Source organism: Emericellopsis atlantica (assembly GCF_019669845.1).
Source record: "Emericellopsis atlantica unplaced genomic scaffold F5Z01scaffold_7, whole genome shotgun sequence".
NCBI classification, from domain to species: domain Eukaryota; kingdom Fungi; phylum Ascomycota; class Sordariomycetes; order Hypocreales; family Bionectriaceae; genus Emericellopsis; species Emericellopsis atlantica.
In genome coordinates, this window is record NW_025764709.1 from 778,839 (window position 1) to 799,018 (window position 20,180).

General features: G+C 56.1%; 11 protein-coding genes across 11 annotated transcripts; 5 read left to right on the forward strand and 6 right to left on the reverse strand.

Moving 5' to 3' along the window:
- Positions 1 to 284: 284 nt before the first annotated feature.
- F5Z01DRAFT_698386 (putative ATP binding protein) lies at positions 285 to 1,449 on the forward strand (the record flags this gene model as incomplete). The annotated part of the gene is made up of 3 exons (XM_046266354.1): positions 285 to 348; positions 393 to 721; positions 767 to 1,449. The coding sequence occupies 3 exons, from the start codon at positions 285 to 287 to the stop codon at positions 1,439 to 1,441; spliced, it is 1,068 nt and encodes a 355-aa protein (XP_046120366.1). The 3' UTR covers positions 1,442 to 1,449.
- F5Z01DRAFT_510603 (Rpp14/Pop5 family-domain-containing protein) lies at positions 1,449 to 2,154 on the reverse strand. The gene is made up of 2 exons (XM_046260353.1): positions 1,862 to 2,154; positions 1,449 to 1,806 (listed from the first exon to the last, which is right to left on the reverse strand). Exons 1-2 carry the CDS (start codon positions 2,070 to 2,072, stop codon positions 1,457 to 1,459), a joined length of 561 nt encoding a protein of 186 aa, XP_046120367.1. The 5' UTR covers positions 2,073 to 2,154; the 3' UTR covers positions 1,449 to 1,456.
- Position 2,155: 1 nt separating this feature from the next.
- F5Z01DRAFT_510595 (molybdenum cofactor synthesis domain-containing protein) lies at positions 2,156 to 4,598 on the forward strand. The gene is made up of 3 exons (XM_046260351.1): positions 2,156 to 2,608; positions 2,674 to 2,752; positions 2,801 to 4,598. Exons 1-3 carry the CDS (start codon positions 2,342 to 2,344, stop codon positions 4,483 to 4,485), a joined length of 2,031 nt encoding a protein of 676 aa, XP_046120368.1. The 5' UTR covers positions 2,156 to 2,341; the 3' UTR covers positions 4,486 to 4,598.
- F5Z01DRAFT_650181 (uncharacterized protein) lies at positions 4,527 to 5,850 on the reverse strand. The gene is made up of 4 exons (XM_046263145.1): positions 5,545 to 5,850; positions 5,344 to 5,470; positions 4,979 to 5,287; positions 4,527 to 4,931 (listed from the first exon to the last, which is right to left on the reverse strand). Exons 1-4 carry the CDS (start codon positions 5,603 to 5,605, stop codon positions 4,820 to 4,822), a joined length of 609 nt encoding a protein of 202 aa, XP_046120369.1. The 5' UTR covers positions 5,606 to 5,850; the 3' UTR covers positions 4,527 to 4,819.
- A 45-nt stretch (positions 5,851 to 5,895) lies between these two features.
- F5Z01DRAFT_650187 (transcription initiation factor IIA, gamma subunit-domain-containing protein) lies at positions 5,896 to 6,726 on the forward strand. Its single transcript, XM_046263146.1, has 3 exons — positions 5,896 to 6,080; positions 6,145 to 6,319; positions 6,375 to 6,726. The coding sequence occupies exons 1-3, from the start codon at positions 6,034 to 6,036 to the stop codon at positions 6,522 to 6,524; spliced, it is 372 nt and encodes a 123-aa protein (XP_046120370.1). The 5' UTR covers positions 5,896 to 6,033; the 3' UTR covers positions 6,525 to 6,726.
- On the forward strand, positions 6,727 to 7,692 carry F5Z01DRAFT_735112 (uncharacterized protein). The gene is made up of 3 exons (XM_046266769.1): positions 6,727 to 7,076; positions 7,122 to 7,254; positions 7,307 to 7,692. Exons 1-3 carry the CDS (start codon positions 6,880 to 6,882, stop codon positions 7,652 to 7,654), a joined length of 678 nt encoding a protein of 225 aa, XP_046120371.1. The 5' UTR covers positions 6,727 to 6,879; the 3' UTR covers positions 7,655 to 7,692.
- On the reverse strand, positions 7,693 to 10,608 carry F5Z01DRAFT_650193 (chloride channel). The gene is made up of 5 exons (XM_046263147.1): positions 10,307 to 10,608; positions 10,230 to 10,245; positions 9,880 to 10,161; positions 9,763 to 9,830; positions 7,693 to 9,712 (listed from the first exon to the last, which is right to left on the reverse strand). Exons 1-5 carry the CDS (start codon positions 10,478 to 10,480, stop codon positions 7,739 to 7,741), a joined length of 2,514 nt encoding a protein of 837 aa, XP_046120372.1. The 5' UTR covers positions 10,481 to 10,608; the 3' UTR covers positions 7,693 to 7,738.
- A 120-nt stretch (positions 10,609 to 10,728) lies between these two features.
- On the forward strand, positions 10,729 to 12,014 carry F5Z01DRAFT_510741 (uncharacterized protein). The gene is made up of 4 exons (XM_046260354.1): positions 10,729 to 11,090; positions 11,143 to 11,228; positions 11,293 to 11,383; positions 11,437 to 12,014. Exons 1-4 carry the CDS (start codon positions 11,027 to 11,029, stop codon positions 11,811 to 11,813), a joined length of 618 nt encoding a protein of 205 aa, XP_046120373.1. The 5' UTR covers positions 10,729 to 11,026; the 3' UTR covers positions 11,814 to 12,014.
- F5Z01DRAFT_672434 (leucine-rich repeat-domain-containing protein) lies at positions 11,966 to 12,970 on the reverse strand (the record flags this gene model as incomplete). Its single annotated transcript, XM_046264810.1, has 5 exons — positions 11,966 to 12,184; positions 12,247 to 12,381; positions 12,433 to 12,693; positions 12,775 to 12,815; positions 12,892 to 12,970. 5 exons carry the CDS (start codon positions 12,968 to 12,970, stop codon positions 11,966 to 11,968), a joined length of 735 nt encoding a protein of 244 aa, XP_046120374.1.
- A 263-nt stretch (positions 12,971 to 13,233) lies between these two features.
- F5Z01DRAFT_704294 (uncharacterized protein) lies at positions 13,234 to 18,194 on the reverse strand. Its single transcript, XM_046266430.1, has 2 exons — positions 17,779 to 18,194; positions 13,234 to 17,730 (listed from the first exon to the last, which is right to left on the reverse strand). Exons 1-2 carry the CDS (start codon positions 17,990 to 17,992, stop codon positions 13,355 to 13,357), a joined length of 4,590 nt encoding a protein of 1,529 aa, XP_046120375.1. The 5' UTR covers positions 17,993 to 18,194; the 3' UTR covers positions 13,234 to 13,354.
- Positions 18,195 to 18,590: 396 nt separating this feature from the next.
- Positions 18,591 to 19,766, reverse strand: F5Z01DRAFT_672436 (uncharacterized protein; the record flags this gene model as incomplete). Its single annotated transcript, XM_046264811.1, has 1 exon — positions 18,591 to 19,766. The coding sequence occupies one exon, from the start codon at positions 19,764 to 19,766 to the stop codon at positions 18,591 to 18,593; it is 1,176 nt and encodes a 391-aa protein (XP_046120376.1).
- Positions 19,767 to 20,180: the final 414 nt, after the last annotated feature.

The following is a 20,180-nucleotide window of genomic DNA, read 5'->3' on the forward strand; positions in this document are numbered from 1 at the left end:
GTGATTTCCCACGGGAGTTTTGATCCTGAGGCATATTGGCTCGGCCGAGGTTTGGCCGGTGTGCCGGCAGATGATGCCCCACCACGCGACCGCTGAGAGCCTGCGCCTAAGCCGGGACGGAGCTTCCAGAAGATGATGGAGGGGCACGAGACAAACCTGTCGCACCCACCATGCGAACTTACGACGTCGATTGTTCAAGAGTGTATCAGATATCAATCTTGCACTGCCAATCAAATGTCTGAAAGGCGAAGAATGCACATTTGAGCTGAATCACATCCCCGGAGATGCCCTTCGCGCAGCTCGTCCTGGGCAGCCCAGGTGCTGGCAAGAGTACCTATTGCGATGGCAGTAAGCAGCACGAAAGGATGAAGTTTCAACGCCTGACAATCTAGTGCACCAATTCATGGGCGCCATCGGGCGCGCATGCGCCGTCGTGAATCTGGACCCGGCCAACGACCATACGAGCTATCCTGCCGCCCTCGACATCCGATCTCTCGTGAAGCTGGAGGATATCATGAAGGAAGATCGACTCGGACCAAACGGTGGTATCTTGTATGCCCTAGAAGAGCTCGAAAACAACGTCGAGTGGTTGGAGGAAGGCTTGATAGAGTACAAGGATGATTATATTCTCTTTGATTGTCCGGGACAAGTCGAGCTTTACACGCACCACAACTCGTTACGAAACATCTTTAATAGGCTGCAAAAGAAGTCAGACTTTCGGGTATGTCACTCCCGAGAAACTGGGTTATCTCGCTGACACCTTTAGTTCGTCTGCGTCCACCTCTCCGACTCCTTCTGCCTGACCCAGCCGTCGCTCTACGTCTCGAACGTCCTTCTATCCCTCCGCGCCATGATCCAGATGGACATGCCGCACGTCAACATCCTCTCCAAGATCGACAAGGTCCACGCCTATGACGAGCTACCCTTCAACTTGGAGTACTACACCGATGTGGACGATCTCACATACCTCACGCCCTTTCTCGAAGCCGAGTCACCAGCTCTGCGAAGCGACAAGTTCGGCAAACTGAACGAGGCTATCGCTGGCATGATCGAAAGCTATGGCCTCGTGCGGTACGAAGTCCTGGCGGTCGAAAATAAGAAGAGCATGATGCACATCCTTAGGGTGATCGATCGTGCTGGTGGATATGTCTTTGGTAGTGCCGAAGGCGCAAACGACACGATCTGGGCCGTGTCAATGCGGAATGAGGCCTCATTGATGGGTGGTATCGATATCCAAGAGCGCTGGATCGACAATAAGGAGGCGTATGATCAGGAGGAGCGTGAAATCGAGGAAGAACAGGAGAAGCTGCGACAGCAGCAGGCCATGGATCTTCAACCGTCTCAGCCAGCGGCGCCGACCTCAGGGGGCGCGTTTGATCCGGACTTTGGCGATATGACAGTGCCTCCGGATAGTGGCATCAACGTGACGCGCAAGAAATGAATGATACCCCGTTTCTCAACCATCCGCGTCGTCCATTGACTCGTCAGAGTCATCAACCGTTGCAAAGTGACTTTGTGCCGGTGCTTGCATGTCAGCGGTCTGCCGGGTGATTCCGGATATCGAGCTTTGTGCTTCACTGGCTTCCTGCTTGGCTGCGACTATGAGAGCCCTGCTTTGGCGAATGGCTTCTTCCTCAACTTTGCGAATTGTGCCACTGACGCGCACCACGCGGAATATGCACTGCTTCCCTGTGCCGTCCTTGTTAGGGATACGGCTCATGAAAGTCAAGGCTGACCACAGCATTGAGCACATGGCGCGAGAGCATTTGATGATAAAGGTTGACGTGGCCAGGGAAAGATACTTGACTGCATAAGGTCAGGGTCCCACATTGCGCGCGCAAAGTGATTCGTGACTACTCACTCTGTAGCCCGTTGAGCATGCCCGCGCCATAGTCCCCGTATAGAATCTCAACTTCCTTCTTGATGCCTCTGAGCAGTGAACCTGGGGTCATGGTGTCTGTTGTAGGCTGGTGCAGCTGGATATGGCTTGGAAGACCTGGTTTCGGTGGTTGGGCCGAATCGCTGGGGTACAATATGTTGACCAGGAGGTAGCGCTCCTTGATGCGTACCATTTTTGGATCGTCAAGTCTGCCAATGGACCAAGGAGTTGTCGCGTGTCATCAGCGTGATAAAGATTTCAGGTGAAGCTTTGAGCCACAGCGGAAATACTGTCACCACCACTAACTGCTAGGTGGGGCTACAGCTCCCAACCCGGTACCATCATGGCCAGCTAGCTACATTTGAGCTTGCACATGTATCTTGCGAGGCAGCTCTTTCACTGAGAAATTTCTCATTTTGACTTGTTAGAAGCAAGAAAACTCGCCATCAAACAAAACACAACATGGCGCAGCCCCTCAGAGCAGCGATTCTCATCGTCTCTACGACAGCTGCAAAGGACCCCTCGACAGACGCCTCGGCGGGGGTCCTTGAGAATGTCTTTGATGATCAAGGCGCAGGAAAGTGGGAGGTGAAGGATACTCAAATCGTGTCTGATAATGTGTTGGAAGTTCAGCGCCAGATAAAAAATTGGACTGATGGCGATGACTGCCCCAATCTCATTATCACCACCGGAGGAACCGGCTTCGCGATCGCAGATACTACGCCTGAGGTAAGCTATATGTAATCCTGCTATACGCAATGAGCATATACGGAAGAGTTCCTGACATACATTAGGCCGTAGACCCTCTCCTACAGAAGCAAGCTCCAGGACTGGTGCATGCCATGATCTCCGCCTCGCTAACCGTCACGCCGTGTAAGTCCTCGATCTACGATGCTCCAAAGCTATAGCTAATTCCACCAGTCGCGATGATGTCCAGGCCAAAAGCTGGCGTCCGAAACAAATCCATCATCATCACTCTGCCTGGCTCACCCAAAGGTGCAAAGGAGAACCTTGAGGCTATCATCAAGACCCTGCCCCACGCCTGTCAGCAAGCTGCGGGAATGGACTCGCGTAAACTGCACTCAGGAGGAGTCAAGAAGTTGGAGAAGGAAGCCGGAATCGCGGCAGGAGGGGACAGCCATAGCTATGCTCATGGCCATCATCACCACCATCATGGACATGGCCACGACCACGGACACACTCATGGCCACGGTCATGGCGGTCTGGTCCGTCATACCAAGCCTGGCTCGACATCGCTTTCCAATGACCCGAGTTTGGGTCCAACCCGCCGCCACCGCGAGTCGCCCTACCCCATGATATCAGTGGAAGAGGCGCTGGCCAGGATATCTGAAGCCACTCCAGAGCCTGAGATAGTGGAGGTCAATGTTGACGAGACGATCGTCGGCTGCGTCCTGGCAGAGGCCGTTCTGGCCAGGGAGAATGTGCCTGCTTTCCGCGCAAGCATCGTGGACGGATACGCTGTTGTGGTGCCCAAGGATGGCATCTTCCAAGGCGCATACCCTGTCACAGCCGTTTCGCACGCTGCACCGGGAGAGATCAGACAGTTAAAGGAGGGTGAGATTGCTCGAATCACCACCGGGGCACCACTGCCACTCGGCGCCACGTCTGTGATCATGGTCGAGGATACAACCCTCAAGAGCATGACAGAAGATGGCAAGGAGGAGAAGGAGGTGGAGATCCAAGTAGAGGGTGTCAAAGAGGGTGAGAACATTCGCGAGGTGGGCAGCGACATTGCCCAAGGCAGCGTCATCCTCAAGAAAGGGGAGCAGATCTCTGGCGTAGGGGGCGAAATCGGTCTCCTGGCTGCTGTCGGCGTTTCGTCCGTCAAGATCTACCGTCGGCCCACGATTGGCATCTTGTCTACGGGTGACGAGATTGTCGAGTACAACAAGGCCAGTGCTCTTCGTCTCGGGGAGGTCCGCGACACCAATCGCATCACGCTCATCACCGCTGCACAGGCATGGGGTTTCCAAACGGTTGACCTAGGCATTGCCAAAGACAAGCCTGGCTCGCTGGAGGAGACTCTGCGCGAGGGTCTTCGAAGTGCGGACGTCCTCATCACCACGGGCGGTGTATCCATGGGCGAACTGGACCTTTTGAAGCCAACCATTGAGCGCTCGCTAGGAGGGACCATCCACTTTGGCCGTGTCGCCATGAAGCCAGGCAAGCCAACAACCTTTGCCACAATACCCGTCAAGAACAATGCCGGTGAGCGGTTGTCGAAAGTTATCTTCTCATTGCCTGGTAACCCAGCGTCGGCGTTGGTGACGTTCCACCTGTTCGTTCTGCCGTCGCTGCACAAGCAGTCGGGCGTCTCGCCAGTCGGGTTGCCCAAGGTCCCTGTTGTGCTCGAGCACGACTTTGCAATGGACATGCGGCCCGAGTATCATCGCGCAGTAGTCAGTGTGGGCATGAATGGATTGTTGATCGGCAGCAGCACTGGTGGTCAGAGAAGCTCCAAGGTCGGTAGCCTGCGGAGCGCGAACGCTCTGATCTGCATGCCAGCCGGAAAGGGCAAGCTTGAAAAGGGAGCAAAGGTGGACGCCCTTATGATGAACGCTGTGAGAGCGGATGTGATCAGGTAGAAGTTTGCGAGCAAAGTCTCACGTTTCTAGCAGGGTAAGTATATAATTTCGATGCCATACTCCAGTACTTATATATTCAGCTGCGGTAAAATTCCACCCTGATGTACAAAATCGGCAGTTCCGACTTTCAAGAACTACTAATGGTACAGCTCATGAAAAAGGAGTCTTTCTCCCTAGTCAGATCTTCCAAACGCCGGCCCAAATGTAGTAATTTCTCTTTGGCGCGATGCAGATGATAACGGTGTGCCCTTGTCTGGCTCGCAAATCAGGGCGCTCCGTGGTTTGCGTAGGTTGGTGTCCTCGTCTCTGGTCCCCTAGAGACACATATCGACATTTATTCGCTCTTTCCAAATTCGGGGGCTTTGCTGGAAACGAGCAACCCGACAATCAGGCCGAACAGACCCAGGACGGAGCTGAAAATCTCAATGACCAGAATGCGCACAAATCTACCAACGTCAGCAAAGCATCACACAAGCGCGAGTGAGGTACTTACAGTGAAGGATCGGCAGCATCCGCCAGCGCCGCGCCGGATCCATTGATACCCACGGCCACACCGCAGACCAAGTTGCACATGCCAACGGTGATACCAGCCCAGAAGAGCGCAAAGCCGGTGTAGTATGAGTCGGCGGAATAAAGCTCTGGCCCAGAAACGGAGTCGATCTTGGCGGAGAAGACGATAGCCATGATGACACCGTAGATGGCGACGACTTCGCAGAAGATGATAGAGATCAAGTTCTTTGTTCGGATGCGGGGAGCCTTGACACCACCACCGAGGATCGAGGAGCCGGTAATGAAGATGCCCCTAGCGACCTGGTTAGATACGTTGCGGTGTTACAGCGACAAGATAGTATCACTAACCATGCGGCGCCTACGACGGACAGGGCAATGGCAAGGGCGACACCTGTCGACGCCCAGGCATAAGGCGAGACCGACTCAATGAATGCGCCAACGTTGAATGCTTCGCCACTGCCGGTGAAGAGCATGTCTAGATTAATCCATCAGTATACCGCATCCAAGCATCATCACCGTCATCCCTCCTTCGACAAGGGGAACACGTACAGAGTCCCACTATGAGGAGGAAGGAGCCGAGGCCACCGGCGCCGTAGGTAATGAGGCTCATGTCGGGCGAACGCTTCGAAAGGACCGCGTTGGTTTATGGCGGGCTGCGTAGGGATGGGATGTTGGAGAGGGCAGCTGCTTCGAGCTTCAATTCGGAGCTGGCTTGTCTGGCTAAGCTGGGGCGCGACGTCAAACAGGCGCACGTTGCGTTGTAGGCCGCAGCAAAAGCCACTGGCACGCAAGCCACGCTCGGCGGACGACGACGTCACATGACAGTCTGCGTTCAAGCCACATATTAGTAATCTCTATGCAGCCCCTCCGACTGCCTGGACCCTTGAGTTACCCAACTCCATCAGCGGCCCGTCAACTTAAACCAGGCAACGCCGCAACGCACAAAGCCTGTCGAACCGCATCGCACAAGGCCGATCGCGACATTGCAGCGCATCATTACGAGAATACAAGACATTGCGCGAGCGAGTAGTGGACGTCATGGCGGCCAACAACCAGGCTTTCTACGAGCTGTACCGAGGAAGCAGGTACTGTGGCCTGTCCCCAAGCCCAAAGGCATCCCCCGTGACTAAACTTGTCTCTTTTTCGTAGCATCGGTCTGGCCCTGACTGATACCCTCGACGATCTCATCGCCCATGTGAACCCGGAGACGAACCAGCCCGAACCTCTCATCCCACCGCAACTGGCTATGAAGATCCTCGCGTCCTTCGACCAGGCCATTGCCGAGGTGCTGCAGAAGAACGTTAAGAACCGCCTGTCGTTCAAGGTGCGCTTGCCACGCTGTATGTTGGCGAGGCTGGCGAGATACTAACAGCGCGCAGGGAAGCCTCGATACCTACCGATTCTGCGACGAGGTCTGGACATTCTTGATCAAGAACGTGACCTTCAAGATGGATCACGGTCACCCACCCGTCACGGCGGACAAGATCAAGATTGTCAGCTGCAACGCAAAGAAGCCCGGAGAGACATAGATTTGTTTGCTGCATCAGCCAGTTTGGTCGACTTGCTGGGGTATCATTTCATATACGGTTGGGGAATGCTGCATTTGGACGGAGTTGACGGGAGCTCATTGGACTTTGGATGGGGTTTCGGCGTTTGGGGATTATAGGTTATGCAACGTGAGAAAGGTCATATGACTCCAGATCAATCGAATTCGCATCAGACACTCATGAACCATGGCGCCATTCCTGAATTGTGATAATCCGTACTCAAACCTGGAGAACCCCAGACGCGCCTCAGCCACACTTTGTAGATCCACAAGTTCCCGTCACCAGCAGCAGCAACCTACCTCAACGACCCTCTAGCAGCAGCTCACACAAGTCCACAATGGCACGCCTCAGGAAGAAGCCGCCATCACAGCACCAGACGACACAGACAGCGCATACCACCAAGGCCAAAGTCATGTCCGGCACACAAGGTCTACGCGTCGGGGGCGCCGGCTCATGGAGTGTGCGCACGCAGTGGATCTTCTTTGCTGTCGCCAGCGGCGCGTGTGCAGCATTCAACGGTGTATTTGCAAAGCTGTGAGTACGAAAGAGGTATTGTAGAACCGTCTCTGATGAGTCTAGGACTACGACGTCCCTTACGACGTCGCTGTCAAACAGCATTGCTAATGCGCTTGGCCTGTCTGACTGGGAGACCGTCATGGAGTATATCGTGCGCGGGACCTTCTTTGGGCTCAATCTCATCTTTAATGGCATTGTAGGATCTCCCCCGGACTCAAAATCACTTTTACATGTACTGATGTCGGCAGATGTGGTCGCTGTTCACCACGGCATTGGCCAAGGGGACCTCAACAACCCAGGTCTCCATCATGAACACCTCGGCCAACTTTATGCTCACGGCGTTCATGGGAGCCATTATCTTCAGCGAGCAGCTGCCTCTCATGTGGTGGGCAGGGGCTGCATTTTTGGTGGTCGGGAACGTGATCATTGGGAGAAAGGATGAGAGCAAGGAGGGTGCGGGCGAGGACGATGCTGGGTACGCGGCCGTTGCGCAGTCAGAGGATATTGAGCCCAGAGGGTCGAGCAGAGAGGAAGAAGAGGAGGCTAGAGATGAGGATGTTATTGACCTAGGGGATCTGCATGATGAAAGGAGATAGATAGGATAGCAGCACATGGACATTTGAGACAACGGCCCTGGGCGCTTTGATAAGCTTGCTTTCCAATAGTTGATTCCTGTGGTGTCACCTTCGGCTCTCTAATTCGACACCTGCATCGACGCTATCTTCCGTACCCTCCAAGATCGACCCTCCTCTTTGAAGTGTCGGCCGCGAGGATGGTCGGTCGGACTGCTCATTAAGTCGTATCCTGCCTCCCGTGAGCCTCGACACCTTGACCGAGACCCAATTGCTCGCGCGGCGCATGAGGTTCCACAACTGCTCTTGACCCTCGTTGATGCGGTGGTCATCCCGAGGGTTCTCGGCAGCCTCCACCTTGAACTGATACTTGAGGCAGTCCTTCACAGTGACAAGCCCCGTAAGCTTGCCATGGTATTCAATGAGGATGACGCGAGGGCCAATCTTCCGGAAGAGCTCCATGACTGTCTCTAGGGGCAGCCGAGGGTGTGCCGTGACCGGCGTGGCGTCCACGTATCGACTGAAATCAAGCGATGTGGAGGCTCCAGAGTCCGTGCTCACCATGACAGTCGGATGCATGGATGTCTGAGAATGGGCCGTCGGGGGAGGGGCAAAGATGCACTTGGCCGTCGAGCCGGGATGCCGTTCACGACGGACACGGTCGATCGCATACCGCAGCTCCGTGCTGCCGATGTATCCCACCAGGACCTTGCTGTTCTTGTCCTCGACAATGGGAAAGCCTTGATACTTGCCGTCAGCCAGCAACTGCTCCACCTCGTTGAGAGAAAGGCCGGTGACTGGTATCGAGACGATGGAAGTCTGCATGACTTTGGACACGGGAACACCAAAGTTGTGTTCTTCCTTGTTATCCAAAAAGGGCATGCCGCTGAACCAGATCATGCGGTCGGCGATGCCTCCTTTTCCAAACATTTCGCCAACAATCTTCGTCACACCGACAACAATCATGGTGGGCAAGATGTACGTCAGCGCGCCTGTCAACTCAAACATGATGACCACCACAGAAACGGTGATGTGCATCATGCCACTCAGTGCAGCGGCCGCACCCAGGAACGCATATGTGCCAGGCGTAATGCAGGGTTCATCAGGCTTGCAGGCTGCAAAGAAGCCGCTTCCTGGATTGGCCTCCTGCAGAGCCTGCACAATGATGCCCACAGTGCGCCCAAACGAGGCCCCAATCGCCATGGACGGCACGAAGATACCTGCAGGCACCTTGCAGCCATACGAGATGATGACCAGAAAGGTGCGCAGAAGTGTGGCCGTGATGAGCGACACCACGTTGCCCCATCTGTGCTCCCGCTCGCACAGTTGATTGTAATCCTCCCCACCTTCACACTCGAGGAAGAGGATCTCCATGCTCTCCGTCATGTCGATCCGGAGAAAGGCATTGGGGTACGCGAGGATGGCCGTCGCAACAGCTAGCAGCGTAGCTTCGAGGATCGCATACTTTGTCAAGTACTTCTTGCGGAAGGATTGTACCCGCAAATTCCACTTCATGACGAACGCACCATAGACGCCTCCAAAGATACCCAAGATGATGTAGAAGACGACTTCGAAGAAATGCCACTCGCGATCATACGAGACCTGGAACATGACCAGCTGGCCCGTCCGAAAGGGGTTCATCGCAGCCAGCACGGCCGTAGCGACGAGGGCGCAAAAGTAGCTTCGCCACAAGGTCTTGAGAGGGAAATAGTTGGACATCTCCTCCAGAGAGAACAGGACACCGCCAATCGGACTGCCGAAAGCGACAGCCACGCCGGCCGCTGCGCTTGCACTGAGGATCTCGCGGGTCTTGGACGCATTGCGCCTGTACTTGTCGAAAAGCCTCGAGATGACATTGCCCGTGCACACGGCGTAGTGTACACTCGGGCCTTCCTTGCCGACGGACAGGCCCGATGCGATGGTCAGAGGCAAGGCGATGGATTTGATGATGAGGGTCCAGAAGCCGAGGAATCCCTTCATAACGAACCCGGCGATGATGCATTTGATTTCTGAGATGCCCGAGCCCGCCGCGTAGGGCGCGTAGAATTTGACGAGTGTTGCCGCCACCAGTGCGAAAAGGGTCTGATCTGTCAGCCAGCCTTCAGAAGGGTGATTATCCAGGGGATACGCACAGCAAATATGATGTAGATGAAATAGTCAAAGGGCTCAAAGCCCGTCCAATACTTCCACTCATCACAGCCTATACTCGTCAGTACGTCATTCCAGCGTTCAGAGTCAAGCGAACTGACCGCTGTCCTCGCCCCAGCAGCAGAAGTTCTCGTTGAGGTAGAACCCCGTGCTGCAGTGTCCCGTCTTGATGTCGGACAACCATTCGGTGACGATACTCAGAAGAGCCGCGTTGAAGCCAATCGCAATACCGACAAGGGTGACCACTATCCACCCCTGCGCCGATTCGTAGGCCTCCCACAGGCGGTATCGCCAGCCAGGCTTCCCATGGTTGTATACGCCTTCGGTCCGTCGCCTTCGTGCTATGCGCCTCGCTTGTTCGCGCGCCGAGTCCTGGACCCAGTCTGAATGCATCCATCGTCAGTCCTGCGCTCATCCATCAATCGCATAGCGAAGCGTAATGTCGGCGTACCTATTGTGGAAAAGTCCTAGCGAGGTCAGCTTGGCTTGTTCGAATAGCAGCCCTTGTTGCCATTGCGCAGAGCATACCTCATATCGTTTGATTTCGGCAATCTCATCCTCAATTTGCGCCTCGGCTGGCGGCGCATCGACAACTGATTCGCCTTGCTCGGCGTGGGATACTGCGAAGGAGAGCCTGGAGCTCAGGGACGGTCGTCGAGGAAGTTGAGGGCTCCGTAGGTCGTTTGGGGTCTGGGTATTCATAATTCTGGCCTGCAGATCATGGTCGCAAGATCTCCAGCATTGATGGCATGCGAGACTGACTCGAGCAAGTCGTTCGGACGGTTGGCGCGATCAGGATGACGATGGTAAAGGTAGTTGGCGGGCTGTAGGTCAGGATGTTGAGCTGTCGGAAGTGTGGCTTGTGCGCCAGCCGTGCATGAGCCACACTTGCGGGCGACCGCGTTTAGTGGTTGCAGGGGATCCCAGCACTACCGGTACGCGGCGCGTCTCTTTCAGCATTATTCCAACTTCAACTTCATTGACCTCAACTGGATTGCGATAACCGAATAGACTGCATTGCTCGAGTTCTGGCAGTAAACTGAATCTCAAATATCGACTTGGACCAGAGACAGCACTCGGACTTAAAAGCATCCTTGGCTTTCTGCATACGACAAGCCTAGGAGCACTTCAGGGACGACCTCTCACCTAAGCAAGAAGAATACAACTTGGCTACCTTATCTCACAAGAAATCTGGTCACATCAGACCCGAGGATATCAAATCACATCACCTTCTGGAAGAGAAAAGACATGCCTTATAACACCACAGCCATTCCTCCCAAGAAGGAGCCGACAGGCCAGGCCCAGCTACCTTGTACGTCTTCATTGGACCCCAAGACGCTCAAGACACGGCTGACAACGCACAGTATCGCGAATCAAGAGAATCATTGCGCAGGACCAAGATATTTCCATCTGCTCGAACAATGCCGCATTTGTCATAACCATGGCCGCAGTACGTTTTCCCACACACCCTCTGCCCACTTACACAGCAAACCAAGATTAACACACGAGTACAGGAGATGTTCATACAACACCTGTCAGAGGAGGCACATCACCAAGTCAAGATTGACCCCAAGCCCCGCCGCAACATTCAGTACAAAGACGTCGGTATGTAGATTGCCGGCACGCAGCACGCGGCATGCAACTGACTCCAATGACAGCCAACGCCGTGGCCCGCCAGGAGAGACTAGAGTTCCTCGAAGACGTGGTGCCCAAGACCATCCCGTACAGAAACATCAAGGCCCACTCCGCAGAGACACAGTCACGCCTCAAAACAGTCAACACAGCAGGAGGGGGCGATGAACCAATCCTGGGACGCCCACGCACCGCTACGAACGGCAGCACCACGTCCATCGTGAACGGAGACTCGACGTTTGGCTTGCTCACGAGCCCCAGGGCCGTGAACTCTACACCGACCCACCCCACGTCGGTGGCGGCTCTGGTGTCGGAGGAAGACCCCAGCCAGCAGCTAGAGCTAGAGATGAGGCAAGCGAATGGACAGCGAGGGCACGACGGGGATGTTCACATGTCAGGCTAGCACGACTTGGTGGTGATATCAGCCGGTGCCCAACTTGCCCCAGGCACGAAGACGAAGCGAGTAGTATGAACGCCAACAAAATCATTTTGGTATTTCCGATGGTTCATCTAAAACCCAAGCACGCAAAGTTCCCCCAGATGACCATGACCACCCTACTCCTCCATCGGATCTCCCTGGAGCCCCGATGGTAGCCTGCCCTCGTTCAGTTCCTTCTCCAGCGCATTGATCTCCTGCAAGCTTGTCGCGTTCTTGATCCGCTCTCGCAACCGCTTCTTCTCGTCGTCTGTGAGCTTTATCCTCGATAATCTGGACGGTGCCTGTGCGGAGCCATTGGCCGCCAATGCCGCGCCCTTGGACTTTTGACCCATAATCTGGTGCACAATCCGTCAGCACACACATCGAATGATGCCTTCTTTTCTCTGTTCAGACGTACCTGCTGCGCAAGCGCTGTGGGCTCCTCATCTGTACCGAACAGCTCTCGCCCCCTCTCGCGCTCCGCCTCCTTCACCTTTGTGTAGTCCAGGAAGCGAACGGCGGGACATCGCCAGACGACCCAGTAGCGGTAGTTCTGCCGATTCGTCAGTCAGACGCTCACAGACCCTTCTTGTGGCCGACTCACCTCCTTCTTCGTCACGGGGTTGTCCTCGAGCACCAGGTGCGTCAACCGGCCCAGCCTGCCCAGCGGATCGAGGTCTGCCAGCTCCGCAACCGCGTTCGAGGAGAGCACCAGGTTCGTCAAGTTGGGCGTCGATGCCGCAAGCGTAGGCTGAATCGCAGCGACTCGGTTGCGCGCGAGAAGGAGCGTCGTGATGCGTGGCGAAAGCGGGAAGTTGCCTAGGACTTGGATGTCGTTATCGGTCAGGTCGATCGCATCGTGCGGCTGGTAGTGGTTTGCATGTTAGCTCGCGTTTTCCACCCCCGAGGACCGAACCACTGCATATCTCATGGCGGGGACACTTACACCTGCGACGCCGAGGTTCTCAATCGCGGGGATTCGGTGGCCTTTATGCGCAAGAAAAGGATGGGATCAACTCTAGCTCTCTTCAAGTGTAGCACTCTGCTCTTTTCGGAAACGCACCTCGGAGATCGAGCTCTCGCTCCTTCAGTGGGTTGAGGTAGGAGAGGGAGTCGCGGATGAGCTCCGCGGTGAGCCTCATCGTGACGGGTTTACCTGGTTCGATTGGTTTCGCGTGGGGCGTCTGCTGAATTTTCGATGTGTACTGCCTCTTCTTCTGGGTGGCCGGCGTTGTGCAAGAGGAATTGTCGCGGTGGAAGTGATACGTAGTGGTAAGGCTGAAGTTTTGGAGCCTGCGAAGTCGAAGCACGAGGGTGACCATAATTAAAGTGGGGATCATCACGACGTACTACGACTAAGGCGCTTGGAACATGAATCTGGCACTGCAACTTTAATGTAAGATATCTCAATTATTCAGTGAACTAGTATCTCACTCTACATCAAAGGCCATCGTTGTATGATTGCCTAACCTTGCATGGTCCCCTTTGACCAAACACCGAAACGCCAGGCAGGGAACCCAGTCTACCTACTGGAAGATGAAAACAACGCCAGACCTATCTACCGATACGCTCATGGTATAAGGATGCTCCAGCAGAGCTACATCCATGATCCCATCGAGATGCGACTGCAGCAGCTGCTGCTGGTGCTGCGATATCACCGTGTGCCGCGCTGGCCTCCCGCTTCCCCCCGATGTAGAGGATGCCTTGCCCTTGGTCGCCGCAGGCTGCGTCGGCCTCGGGAAGCGCTCCGTGTTGATCGTCAGCCCCGTCACCGGGTTGCTCGTGGTATATGTCGGCTTTGCATCGTCTGTTTGCAGACCGCTGTAGATAGTCGAGTGATCAGGCCGTGGGATGTCCCAGAATCGAAGACGCTTGTCCGAGCCCCCTGTGATCATAAAGGCATGGCGTATCTCCCTGCCCTCGGGCGGATCGCATCCCACAAGCATGGTACGCATCCCTCGGTCCGCGTTGGCCGCCTCGCTGCTCTCGAGGTTTGTGCCAAAGCGACCGAGCATGCCCCCTTTGTCCTCGTCCACGTCCCAGGCTTCGTACGACTTGGGCCCTTCTTTGGCGCTGGCTGTCCGGTAAATCTCGCGACACGTCGCTCGTTCGAGATCCCACACTGTGACCTCGCCCTGGAGAGTGCCTCCCGCTATACACACCCACTTGCCCCTGCCCTTGGTGGGATGCAGACTCATGCGGTAGATGCACCCTTGACCCGGTACACCCCATCCCTTGAGCCGTATGCGAAATCGGAGATCCCAGACATCGACGACGCCATGCGATGTTCCGACACAAACCCAGTTGCGCTTCTTGTCGACGCAAAGACAGGTCGGCGTGCCATGGCGCACAGGGTTCTCCAGCACATACATGAGGCTCATGGTGCGGAGGTCAATGCCCAGAATACGTGAACAGTTGGTCGCTATCAGGAGCACAGAGACCTGCTCATGTCGAAAGTGTTCCGCCCAGACCGCCCACTCGCCATCGGGCAGCTGGTACTCACGCAACACCCGGAGCTTGCCGTAGCGAACGATCCCAGCATTTGTCACCGTGTCGACGCGAACGACGTTGACGCTGCCGTCACCAGCACAGCTCACAAAGCAGTGCGTGTTTTCGACAAATGTGAGTGCTGTGATCTTCGTCCCTTCAAACCCTTGCGTGTGTGTCTGGCGGGATCGATGTGTAATGTTACGCTCCAGCCGCGCCGTGTCCCATACTTTGACCGTCCCGTCGTGACTGCCAGTGATGAAGAAGACGTGGTCGGGAGACGGCACAACACGCATAATTGGGCCTTTGTGCTCTCCAAACGTAGCCACGAGCTTCCCCTGGGGGCGCCATGGCTCCCGCTTGCCTTGAGACGTGATCGTGTTAGATCTGTCCCTCGAGATGGGGGTCACGGTAGCCCCAAAGTCCTTCACGTCGCGGGGGAAGACCTCCATGTACATGTTGTCCAGCATCTTCTGGACATTGGGGTCGTTTCCTTCATAGCTATGCTTGGACGACTTGTTCTTCTCCGTCCGCAGGGCACCGCTGGCATTGGCGGCCGGCGTGGCGGATTCTTCTTCTTGCACAAAGGGACCCTCCATCTCTCCAAAGGCGGTGGTGTCCGTCGTCCCGGTTTCAGGCACCGACTTGTTGCCATCCTTCCTGTCGAGCAGGTTCAAGGCGCTCGAGGACTGGCGTATGGCTCTCCTCACCGAATACGGGCCGTCGACGGACTCGGACGATGCGGTGCGCTGATGACTCAAGGCACGAGTGTCCATCGAGCTCGCCCGACCATGGGCAGCGGGCGACGCAAAACGTTGCGAGTTTGCGCGTGGACCTACGCTGTGCACGCGATTCTTATGCATGTTCAGCGCAGCGCGTCTTCTCTTCCCGACAGAATCGTCAATCGTCATTGAGGCATCGAGCAACGCATCGGCAATTGTATATGGTCCCGGCGGAGTCAAGTCGGCCGCTTTGTCGGGGAAGTGCAATGGCTCCTCGTTAAAGAAGATTGTTTGCGGCGTGACCCCCAACTTTTGCAGTGGAATAAGCCCTGAAGCCGGTGAAGATTCGCCTGTGCTCGCGTCGCGACTCTTCATGCGGCTGAGGCGCCAGATGTACTCCCGTAGGGCCATGAGTTTGAGCTCATCCTCCTGCTTCAGGCCGAGTTGGCGCATCCTACCCAGCCAGTGGTCGTCCTCCTCATTGCGAGCCATCTTACTGATCGAGCCCTCTGTCAAGTCCTTGGACGACTTTGCAACCATGTTGCCCAGGGCTCCCGCCCCAGAGGGCCGCGCTGACTGCAGCGCCTTCCAGAACAGCCCCTTCTCAGCTTTGGTCGCCCACGCCAAAGCTTGGTCATAGACTGGTCGGGACAAGGGCCGCTTCAAGGTATCGAGGATTGTGAGCTCGTCGAAATCAGGTATGCCAGGTATCCGGAAGTAAGGCTGTACAAGCGGAGACAAGATGCATATCTTGTCAGCCTCATCGAGATGGCAAGCGGACATGGACACAAACTCGGCCGCCGCCTCCCTGATCCATATGTTGGGGTGCATGGTGAAGCGCCCGACCAGGTCAGCGAGATCCCACAATGTACCCCTCGACAGCAAGCCGAGACTAGCGAGCTGCGCGAGAGAATGTAAAGCCGACTGCATGACGTGTTCTTCCGTGTCAGCCAGGGCCTGCACCATGAGCGGCAGCATGAATTCCTCCAGACTCGGCCCACCAATGAACACGGCAATGCCCACAATGGTGTCAAAGAACGCGCACTTTAGCTGCCAGTCGCGGTCATTGAGGTACGTGTTCAGATGCGTCAGCAGAATGTCGTTGGAGTGATCCTGGAAAAACATGCACAGCTCGGGCACAGAGGCCAAGAATGCACGGCGTACGTTGACATCCGGGTCTTCCACGAGCTGTTTCGTGTGGCCCTCGAGGACTTCGAAGAGCTGTCGCCCCGCGTTATCAAATACACTCTCAAAGTTGGCCTCGGCGTCTGCTCCGGGCTCGACCTCGGGATCCGCGATGGGCATGGACCCATCCGCCCGTAGACTCGAGGCCATTTCTAGGAAACGTTGCGCAGTCGAAGCCAGACTGCCCAGGCACGCTGCATACGTCGCCCTGACGAGAGGACTTGCCTTGCGAGACTTTGAGCCCAGCGCGATCTCCATCCGAGGGAGGACGTATTCCACCACCACGTGGGAGTTGATTGGCGTAACAATCCGTACGAGCTGCAGAAGCTGTGTGATTGCACGTATCGCACTGATCATGACAATGTCCTTTTCGTTGTCTTTGGACAACAACGTCATGAGATACGGCAGCACGCGGTCGAGCTTGGCCTCGTCCGTCAGACGCTCCGCAAACGCCAGGAGTACGTCACACGCCCGTACTCGTGAGGAGGCCCGGGCGGTGGTTCGCAGGGACGAGACCACAATAGTGAGGAATATGAGCGTGCCATCGTCCTCTGGAGGTTCAAGATCCGAGGACAAGCTGTGCTCATGGTTTGGTATGCCAAGGCGCACGGGGAAGTGATCCAGGCTCAGCCGAGACTGCAGCTGCAAGGCTTCATGCTGGCCTTCCCTCTGTGGATACCCCAGAAAGTACGAGATCTTGTCAAAGTCGTAGTATACCCGGTCTATACGGTCATCCGACTCTCCAAGATTCTTCTCGATGCTGGACATGGCGCTGTTCCCTGACGAGGGGTCCGTGATGAGTTCCATGTACTGATGGAGGAAGCTGTAAAAGTAGGAGGGAAACACCTTGTCCTTCCAGAAGTCAAGGTACTGGTCTGCCGAATACCGCTTCTCCGGGTCGAGCTGGATCATGTGCGCAATCATCTCCCGCACGTCCTTGTCTGCAATGACACCGAGATGTGTAATGACCGGGTCGTACTCGCCCCTCCTGTACTTGTACAGCTGCGCAAGACTAAAGATCTCGGACTCGAGGAACATTTGGGCGATGACGCAGCCCGCGCTGAAAATGTCCATGGCCCACGTCATCTTGGGCTTCTGCGGCGGTGTCTCCCCCGAGGCGTAGAAGCGCTCCGGCGCAATGTAGCAGGTGCGCCGCCCCGACGAGTCGAAGAAGTAGGAGAAGTCGCCGGGGTTGTCGTCGGGCAGCATGACGGGCTTGAAGGCGGACGAGAAGTCGGTCAGGTAGAGCCAGTTCCAGGACGTGACGAGCACGTTCTGGGCCTTGATGTCGCCGTGGTAGATGTCGCGGGCGTGCGCGTCGCGCAGGGCGCACAGGAGCTGAAAGGCCAGCCATTTCTTCTCAATGTCCTCGAGGAACGGGCGGGTGCTGAGGCGGTCGTAGAGCGAGGTGTAGAGGTACTGGCGGACGAGGTAGCCGTTGGTCTCGGTTTCGATGATGCGCTGGAAGGCGAGCGCGTTGGGCACGTCGGCGAGGGCGATCCGCTGTTCTGGGCACAGTTAGACGATTTTCGAGTGGAGAGGACGCAAACACTGACCGATGAGCTTCCTCTTGTGCTCGTCCAGCTTCACCTCGGCGTATGGCTTGACCAGCACCTTGACCAGCACGACCCCGTTCTCGGTGCGGCCGCGGATGCCCTTCATGAAGCGGGCGTTCCCGACGCTACGCTCATATTGCACGTCGCTGAGTTGTGCAATGTCGATGCCCGTCGATCCGGCAGCCGGCGTCGCTAGGGAGAAGCCCTGGCCCATTGTGAGAGCTCGCTATGCGATGGCTTGGGTGCTGTGTCTAGAAGCCAGGCCTTTGCCGCAAAGCCTCCCTCATGGTGTCGCGCTTCGATAAACGACAATGTCAATCTATTGCGCGTGAAAGTAAGAAGATGCGCCAGCTCCGGTCCTCGCTCCGTCGGTGGGTGTACGCGTTGGAAGCAGCAGGTGATAAGGTAAGTTGGTGGTAGCGTGCTGGACCTGGAGTCCTGGACCCTGGACGTCATACGCCTGGATGAGGTGCTACTACCGCCCACAGCACTAACATCACCCAAACACAAGAACAAAATAATGCTCGTCAAACATTCACCATTGTAGCGGCATACACCATTCGATAATAGTCATTCAATCATAAGTCCAGACCAGCTTGCGACCATACTCTGCAAAACCAATCGCTACAATGAAGGCCCAGTCAAGCTATGTTTTCCCAAAGATGCTCGCCCGACCGTTCGTTTCCAAAACCCAGATCATGCAAGAAGACGCTGGCAATGCCACAAAAAAAGAAAATCAAATGTTCTCCCCAAGACTCCGTCGGCGTGTCGCCGTATGCGAAAAGATAGTTTCTGCAGTGGGGGTAAAGGAGCTATGTGCAGTTCGGCACATAGTGTGCGCGTGGAGCACGCAAATGTCGCGTAGACCTGTACTGCAACTTGGGCATCTCCAATTCGACATCTATGCCCTCATCCGGCTCCAACTCGTCGGTTGCCAGTGGTTTTGTGGCGGGCTCGATGAAGGAGCTCTGGGATCGCGCTGAGGTGGCGGCATCGGGCTTGCTCGAGGCATTCTCAGAGGTGACCAGTACTTCCTTGTGCTGCGCCGAAAGCTCTCGACGAACGCTGATGGGTCTGCAGGACTTTGTCTTGTCCGCCTCGCTGGTTTCCCTGGCGAGCTCCGGTTCCTCCGCCAGGACTCTGTCCATTTCCTTCTGCGCCATGTCGAGAACATCACGCAGCTTCGTCCCGATCTTGGCAATCTCGTCCTTGCAGTCCGCGTCGCGCAGGAACTGGTGTGCGCCGTGCTCGCAGGTGCACTGGATGAATTCGAGGCCTTTGTCCAGGTGACTGTAGGCATCGGGCTGCTCCTCTCCGCCGAGGGGGCCAGGCCCAGCGCGTCCTGGACGCATGCGCCGCGAGCTCAGATACCGAAGCGAAGGCAAGGACTCGCCATCGTCGTCTCGCCCATCTGTCTGGGACATGTCCATCTCCGCCATCTTTTTTATTTGAGCCACTCTGGCTGCCATCTTGGCCTTGCGCATCATGTTCCTGCTCGATGAGATGAACCGCACGAGGTCGTCGAAGAAGCGCTGCACGTAGCTGTCGTAGTACACAATGATCATTTTCCTCGTTCGAAAGACCTGCGGCACATCGTCGACTGCGAACGTGGAAGCTGACCGTTGCCTCTTCTTTGCCGTCGCCCCATCGCCTATTCGGCCGCTGGGAAGCCCAGCGGCAGCAGTGTCGACTGGACCTTCGGGAGGGAGCTGTGTGACGTCTTGAGGACCGCCTGACATTGGGCGTCGAGGCGCTGGGCTGGCCGTCTCCGTGTCGGGGATCATGGATGGGCCATCGTTCGTGGGTTTGAGCGACTCTGTAGAGCCCTTGTTCCTCAGAGATCTGGGCCCGGGCGGCTTCGGCTCTGTAGATGTCGCAATGGCTGCCAACTCCAGCTGTCGCTTCTCAATCTGGCTGCTCAATTCTTCCAATCTGTTGAGCCAATGCGGCACGTTGCCGATAATATGTCTGAGCGCGTCCATCGCCATTTCGCACATGGTATTCCGTTGTCCGAGCGGCGTTCTCAATGGTAATCAGCTGGCTTGCCTTGGGGATTTCACAGAGCAGGCGCGAGCACACCCAACTCTCTGCGAAGAAGGCAGCGATGTTCTGCGGTCTGGGGTGTCGCTTCGGGTCGCGAGGGACGAGGGACCAACATGCGGCTCGCCCTCAGGATCCCATGCGATGCGACGGACGGGTCGTTGGTCGTGGCCGATCGGAGGGTGTGGACGGTTGGTCGACCAACAACGACAATCTCAAAGAGCGGTCGTGCGTGCCCACGTTGTTATTCGAGTCTAGGCGGGAACGTCGGGGAAGGGTGCCAGTGGGCTTCAAGTAGAGAGCATGATTGTCCGCGTGGGATCTGGACAGGTCGAATGTGTGCTGGGCCTTGCTCGAATTGG